The sequence below is a fragment of the Harpia harpyja genome (genome assembly GCF_026419915.1).
Source record: "Harpia harpyja isolate bHarHar1 chromosome W unlocalized genomic scaffold, bHarHar1 primary haplotype SUPER_W_unloc_2, whole genome shotgun sequence".
Lineage (NCBI taxonomy): Eukaryota > Metazoa > Chordata > Aves > Accipitriformes > Accipitridae > Harpia > Harpia harpyja.
Genome location: NW_026293184.1, coordinates 274,137 through 281,446, shown reverse-complemented (window position 1 = coordinate 281,446; position 7,310 = coordinate 274,137). Strand labels below are relative to the sequence as shown.

At 40.1% G+C, this 7,310-nt stretch overlaps 1 protein-coding gene across 2 annotated transcripts; it reads right to left on the bottom strand.

Annotated features, from left to right (window-relative positions):
• Window positions 1-1,208: 1,208 nt before the first annotated feature.
• Window positions 1,209-6,939, bottom strand: LOC128138137 (transmembrane emp24 domain-containing protein 7). 2 transcript variants are annotated; one of them, XM_052779454.1, is made up of 3 exons: window positions 6,599-6,939; window positions 5,207-5,452; window positions 1,209-2,700 (listed from the first exon to the last, which is right to left on the bottom strand). In XM_052779454.1, the coding sequence occupies exons 1-3, from the start codon at window positions 6,764-6,766 to the stop codon at window positions 2,464-2,466; spliced, it is 651 nt and encodes a 216-aa protein (XP_052635414.1). In that variant the 5' UTR covers window positions 6,767-6,939; the 3' UTR covers window positions 1,209-2,463. The 2 variants fall into 2 exon arrangements, with proteins under 2 accessions (XP_052635414.1, XP_052635415.1); XM_052779455.1 differs by having other exon boundaries at window positions 5,207-5,263.
• Window positions 6,940-7,310: the final 371 nt, after the last annotated feature.

The following is a 7,310-nucleotide window of genomic DNA, read 5'->3' as shown; positions in this document are numbered from 1 at the left end:
CACTTTAAAGTAAGGTCATCTAAGATCAATTATTCAGAGTGTCCAAGTGCCACTTGGACATGTATATGTGTAAAACTTGTCAATTTCTTTTCTGGAAATAATACAGGCAATTAATGAGGATTTAGCATTCTTTCTCTGCTTGCTGAAAACTAGTTTAAGTGGAGTCTTTTGAATTAGAGTTAGTAACTCAACAATTTTTTTCATCTTAGTTTTGTTTGTGTGCACTTAAAAATTGGTCAGAGTTCATTTGTTCCTCCAGAGCCATCTAAAGTTTAGCCTTATTTTGACTAGTTCAATTCAAGCTACTTGTATGTACATACATTTACTATCTTCAACATCCAAATAAAACAAGATTTTATTACGATACATAAACTAAAGACACGAGCAGTGGAAGCAATGCAGCTACAAATCTACCAAAAAGATACCCCAAAATATTTAAAACATTTCCTGACCACTAACAGAAGAGAGTGGCAATTACATGCACAAGGCCATAATGTATCAGTGCACCACACAGGGAAATAAAGTTCACAGCACTCACACAATGCAGTATTAGTATCAAATGGGCTTCTTCATAGGAAAACAATTTAATAAAAAGCTTTGCATGTGCCTAATGGATGCAATATAACCATCCAGTGCTGGTGCTGTATTCCTTGATAAAAATCAAACTATCTCTGGTCTTAAATCTGACAAGCAGCTGCAGCACAAGTACAGAGATTGCACAGCTTCAATGACAAAGTTACAAGACTCCCTATTTTATTGCATTTTTAAAAACTAATTGGATATTTAATTTTTTTAATATAAAAAGCACATTTCCTGAGTAGTCTCAGTTTAGAAGTTGTTTAGTAAAACATTGTAAAAGAGGAAATGCATTATATTTTAATGTAGAAAAGTGTGTGTTTAAGCAAATACACCCAAGTATAAAATCTAGCAGGTTTTGAAGGTGGAGATTTACAAGTGTTATGGGTTTGTGTGGCGTGTTTTGTTTTGGTAGCGGGGGAGGGGCCGCAGGGCCGGCTCCTGTGAGAAGCTGCTCGAAGCTCCCCCGGCTCCAAGTCGGACCCGCCTCTGGCCCAGGCCGACCCAATCAGTGACAGTGGTAGCGCCTCTGGGAGAACAGATTTAAGAAGGGGAACCTGCAGTGAGGAGTGGGATTGGAATGTGGGAGGAACACCTATGCAGACACCGAGGTGGGGGTGTGTGCCGGTGCTGCCGGGTGCCTGAGGAGGTGATGCCCCTGCAGCCCGTGGTGAGATGGCAGGCTGTCCCCCTGTAGCTCATGGAGGTGAGTGGGGGAGCAGAGGCTCCCGAAGATGGCCGTGACTCCATGGGAAAGCCCGCGCTGGAGCAGTGTGTGACTGAAGATCAGCCTGTGGAAAGGACCCACGCCAGGGAAGTTTGTGAGGAACTGCAGCCCACGGAAAGGACTCACGTTGGAGACGTTCGTGAAGGACTGTCTCCCGTGGGAGGGACCCCACGGTGGAGCAGGGGAGGAGTGAGGAGCCCTCCCCCTGAGGAGGAAGGAGCAGCAGAGACAATGTGTGGCAAGCTGACCCCATCCCCTGTTCCCTTGGGGCGCCAGGGGGAGGAGGTAGAGAGAACCGGGAGTGGAGTTGAGCCGGGAAGGAGGGAGGGGCGGGGGGAAGGTGTTCTAAGGTTTGGTTTTACTTCTCATTATCCTTGTTTTGATTTGATTGGTAGTAAATTAAATTAATTTTGTTTCTTCCCCAAGTTGAGCCTGTCTCTTGCCCGTGACCATAAGTGGTGAGTGATCCCTCCCAGTCCTTATCTCGACCCACAAGCCTGCCTTTATATTTTCTCCTCATCCCACCATGGCCGGGGGGGGGGGAAGTGAGCGAGCGAGCGGCTGCGTGGTGCTTTGTTACCAGCTGGGCTTAAACCATGACAACCAGGCAGGTGGAGAATTTGCACCATCATGTAGTATCAAGCTTGCAACAGTTTTACAGATAAGCAAAGGATATGACTGGAATTTTTTTTTTTTGTTACAGCAAATCAAAACAGTGCAATACATCTTGCAACTACAGTTCATCACATTAGCTTGTTTATAATCCAATACATTCAACCTGAAAATTAAAGTCAAATCAAGTTTTCATGAGTATTGTCTTTCACATCAGACACTACGTTGTTGGGTTCTTTTAAAGCATTATACCACAGATGGGTAATGTTATTGGTAGAGTCAAACTCAATTTGGATTAAAATCAGCAAAACCAAAGAGAGGCTGGTCATTGCCAGATACTTAATACAAGTATCAGAAAACATTAAGTTTACTCTATATTTCAAATTGGGTGTCCCTTTCATAACTTTTGGGGTATGTTTTGTGATTTTAATCAATGAGGGGTAGACATTTAGATGTTTCACGTTTAGTTCCTTTGTACCTACAATTAATTGGAGAACAGTAATTTCACAAGTGAATAGCACAATGACCTGAAGCATTATCACTACCAGTTATGATCCAACACGGGTTGTTGTGGTTCTTTTATCCGAGAAGAAGCTTTTGAGGAGAAATACTTGCCCAATACTAACTACAAGAAGAATGATTGCTTCCCCTATTGACCAATAGGCTACTCTTGTGTTTAAATCCTCTGCTCTGCTGCGGCCTTGTGCTTCTCTCAACCGGAAATGAGTCTGATAATCAATGACAGACTTCAAAGCTTCATGAATTGAAACACACGCAGACTCCATCTAGAGAAGCAAACAAATACACAGCTTGGTTAAGAACCCTTCTAATGCTTGTTCTGTTAAGTTTTGTGGTTTGATATTTAAAATGAGGATTCACATAGCTTTACAGATGAAAGATTATCTCAGTCCACTGTCAGACTGAAATACTATAAATTTAATGTATTAATTAAGTTTTACACACAGGAATGTGACTGACCAGTATCAAAGTGTGCAAAACTGCGGACCCAATAAAAAGTAATGCACTCTAAGAACCACAAACTGAATCTTAAAATTCATGCATGTTTGGGTTCAAAAGTGAATATAAACACTGTATTGAAATATGTCAGTGATCCAACACTTGTTAATTCCACATATACCAGCAAAACAAGCAGTAAATCTCCAGATTTAGATAATGATATAAGAAACTTACTAGCTAATATGTGCATAGTATATATTAAAACACTTCTAGATGTCAGAAGTATATGATTCTTCATTGCATAATTCAGTTTCAAAAAAGCCTGAAATCTAGATTGCTGACTTCAATACGTTCTTTTGGCATGAGACCCTTCTATTAGTCACATATGTAAAAATGATTAGAGAAAGGATAGCTGTTACCTTTCAGTGTTCCTGGATGCTCCCTACCATATTCATATAACAAACACTCAAGACCAAGTTGCCCAACTGCACTTGTCATCTTTCATAAAAATCACATTCCCTTTTCTAACCTGAAAAATCTTAACCTTTTCAATCTATGTACTGCAGGCTTTTCAAGACCTAGATCATTTTACACATAAACTTCTTCCATTTTCAGTTTATCTTCTGAAAGTAAGAGTCAGTACCCATGATTGTCTTTTGACCATCAAAAAATTAATGAATATCTTCAAAATACTTAAGAGTTTTAGAACAACTAACCAACTGGCTATCCCCTAAAAATCAGTATTTCCTGAAGATCAAAAGCACAATCTATCATAAAAGGAAGTGTTTGACACCCTAATGAAAACCACTGTCAGTTACTTATATCTGTGTCAAATCAGTTTTTCAAGTTGATGACTTTCAGGACAGGTGTCTGAACAAGTCCAAAATATTCTTCTAAACAAAATTCAGGAAAAAATTTCATGCATTAAGTTCTACCATTTGTTTCACTGCTAAATTATAGAGCCCTCCTCTACTCTGCAGCAGGGATCTTAAATTTAAACAAAGTCTAGTTTCAGGGATTTACCTTTTACAGTCCCTGTGAAAGTCTGCCCAAATTTGGTCATACTACAAGCCTCAAGAAAATTGCAATGGAGGACCTACTTACCAAAGATATGTTATGCTTTGAAAGTTAATTTCCCCTTTCCCAAAGATCTGATTTGCATTATGTATGCTACAACCCAGTGATAAACTTTTTCCTTATACCTTCTCCACAGCCTGCAAAGATGCTGGATCTAGAATCTGCATGTTCTGTGTTCTCAGTACTCTCTACTGGTGCCAGAGTACTGACCAAAAAAACCCAAACAAACCCAAATACACCCACACACACCAATACACAAAAAAACCAAAACATGTAACAATGCACAGAATGAAGACTACAGAAAGTGCAGGGACATAGGGAGCTACAGGATCAAGAATCAAAAGACAACATAAAGCAGAAGAGAAAGATGATGAGAAGAAAGAGATAATTATAACTGAATTCACAGCAAGTCACCTACTCATTACAAATCTTTAGCCACTGCAGGCTTACATGGGGTAAATTCAAGTGAGCAAGATGGTATTCGGGAAGCAGCATTTCTACCATTGAGTTCAAACTAGTAAAATAGTGTCTACGTGCAGCATTTTAAAATGGTTGTTTAAAGTGAAGCTTGGTAACAGTTATAGTATAAGAATGTTAGTGAGAATTCATGAAATGACTGTTCCAAGTGAAGTTGGATGATTTAGTTTGGGCAGAAGTGGTGTAAAACTAAAATTCTGAAGAAAGAAGGGAACATTATGAAAATAAGTCTGGAGCAAGAATACTGCTTTGCCACTTAAGTGTCTTATAAATGACATATCTAGAAGCCAGTTAAGTATGACTGATTTTGTTAATTTATTTTGCTAGAATTCTCTTCCCATTTTAAAAGTGACAGTTACATAAGAGATCAACCACTCAAGTCTTCCCCTCAAAAAAGACTCCAAACTATTTTAATATAAAACCAAATTTTTCTCAAAGTTTCTCCAAAGTTCAGGAATTTTGAAAACCCCGATCCATTGATATTTCACACTTTATAAAATCCATACTTCCACAGACATAGAACCATGGCATTAAAAAGTTCCCTTAAACTCTAGGCCAATATATATTTTCCCTAATTTCCACTTAAACACTTGGTAGTTCCTCCTCAACTCTGCATTATGTAAATCCTAATTTTCAGAAAAGGTTCACTTTTAGTAACTCAGTTTATTTTAAAGAAGCTCCAACCCATTCATTTTCAACAGTGATATAGATATCTAATGCAGTTGAATTTGAAAAACATTCCCTCCACCTAACAGTTACTGTCAAACAACAATATTTTACCTGAGTAAGTGCAGTTGCTCTGTTCTCACTAGGAAACAGTGGTGGATCTTCTCCAACCTGGAAATCAAAGTACACAGTTTTGTGTGTGAAAGTAGAGAACTCATTGCTGAAGCAGAATTTGTATGTTCCATTTCTGGATGCAGTAAATGTGAAGCTATCATATTGTTTCTTCATCTCTTTGTATAATACAGCACCATCAGGACCTTCCAACCGACAGTCAACATCATAATGACCTCCAGTAATCACCTGAAAACAACAAGAAATTGTCTTAAGCAGAACAGACATGCAACTAGTGCTTCCCCAACTAGCGCTTCCCCAACTAGCGCTGCAAATTGTTTGATCTGACAAATGTTTTAAAATAAAATGCATTAATTTAAAAATCTTTCAATACAAGTTTGCAAAAATCCTCATCCTATGGAAGAGTCACAGAACAATTAAAAATAAGATCTTTTAAATTGAGGATATGTAATATCAACTATGTTTTCTAACAGTTTATGAGGGAAGTTTTAGTTTGTTTTAAGATACTGGTACTAGAGCAAAGGCTAGAGTAGATGAAATTTGATGGGGCAAAGACATTACTGTAATAAATCAGTAATTTACTATATCCACAAGCCCATCCGTGCAATTTATTCAGCAAGTTGAGATTGCCAAAATGCAATAAAATAGCTCCTTTATGTATGGCCTAAACTGTCTAACTAGCCTATTAGGTCAAGCTGCTTTATGTTGCAGGAATGGCATATGTCCAGTAGAACGCGTATTACAGCCTGGCTCATTTTCATATGCGCATGTCAACACAGCAATGTTCTAGAGGTTCTGCTGCCTCACTCCTGCACAATTAATGACAGTATTTCTTTCCAACACCAGCACATTCAGATTATGCCTACAAGCAACTCAAAACTTCATATGATGGTCTCAAGTATTGTCAGCCTTTGATTATTGTTGGTCTATAGCACATTTTTCTATAGAATCAGACTAGCTACCCTATCTCCACAGCAAGGGCAACTAGCAGTTTAGTTATTCATAGCTTACTATTCTGATGACTCTCAGGCTAATAGTTAAATTTAATACTTGCTCCAAACTTCTTGCCTTTAAGATAAAGCATCCTGAAGGATGAAGAGACTTCTAGCCAAAGGCACAGCCCTTTTATATGCATACAGAAGCTTTCTAAAATAGTAGACATTTTATTTGAAATATTTAAATATCTATTCAAACACATAATGCTATAAAGATTTATTCAGAGGTGCCAAGCACCAGAAGCAACACTTCAGATAGGCTGTTCGCATAACATAGTTTGAGTGCCCACCAGTTTATATAGATATTATTAAAACCCTAATATTAACGGTAAAAGTGAAATAAGAAGATTCCCCGGGGGCCAAGGGAAACAAGGAGTACCTGAAACTCGAGGGTGCACTTAGTGCCCTGAACAATCTCCTCGTAAAAGCATTGCTTAGCGTTGTCAGGAAGCTCAAAAGTGATCTCAGATGCCCGTGCCGCGCAGGCCACCAGCAGCAGCGTCAGCCACCCCCACGGTCCCGCGGTTCCGGAGCCCCGTAACAGCATCACTCAGCGTACAGAGGGGACTAATGGTAACAAAGATTGAGCCGGGCGGAAAACGGATAGCCCCGCGTCAGAGGCCAACAAGCGCGAAACCCGGAGGAAGATGTCTGTGGCGCTAACCAGTCACGACGGAGAAACCTAACCTAGGAAACGCACTGCACACCCGAAAGCTACCACAGCGCCTAGTACCGCCCTCATAGAAGCACTTCCGGGTGAGCCCCCATAGTTTTATAGACATGGTGTTCAGCGTGGAAGGGGGTGCTCCTCACTTCTTCCGCACGCTGTTGCGCGTTTGCTGCCCGGCAATGGTTGTCAGGGAGCGTGACGGCCCGGCACCGCCGTGGGGCCTGGGCTTGGTCCCGGCCGTGACACATGTGAGGCCTACGCAACCCGGCTTTGTGCTGAGGGGTGCTCAGATTACATAGCTAATGTACAGATATTTAGCCAAGTATTCACACATAAGTCTCTAGAGAATTCTCCTCTCTGTCGTACCTGCAAGGCACAATCCAGGTTCTCCAATATATCAAAACTTTTGTCCATTCTATGC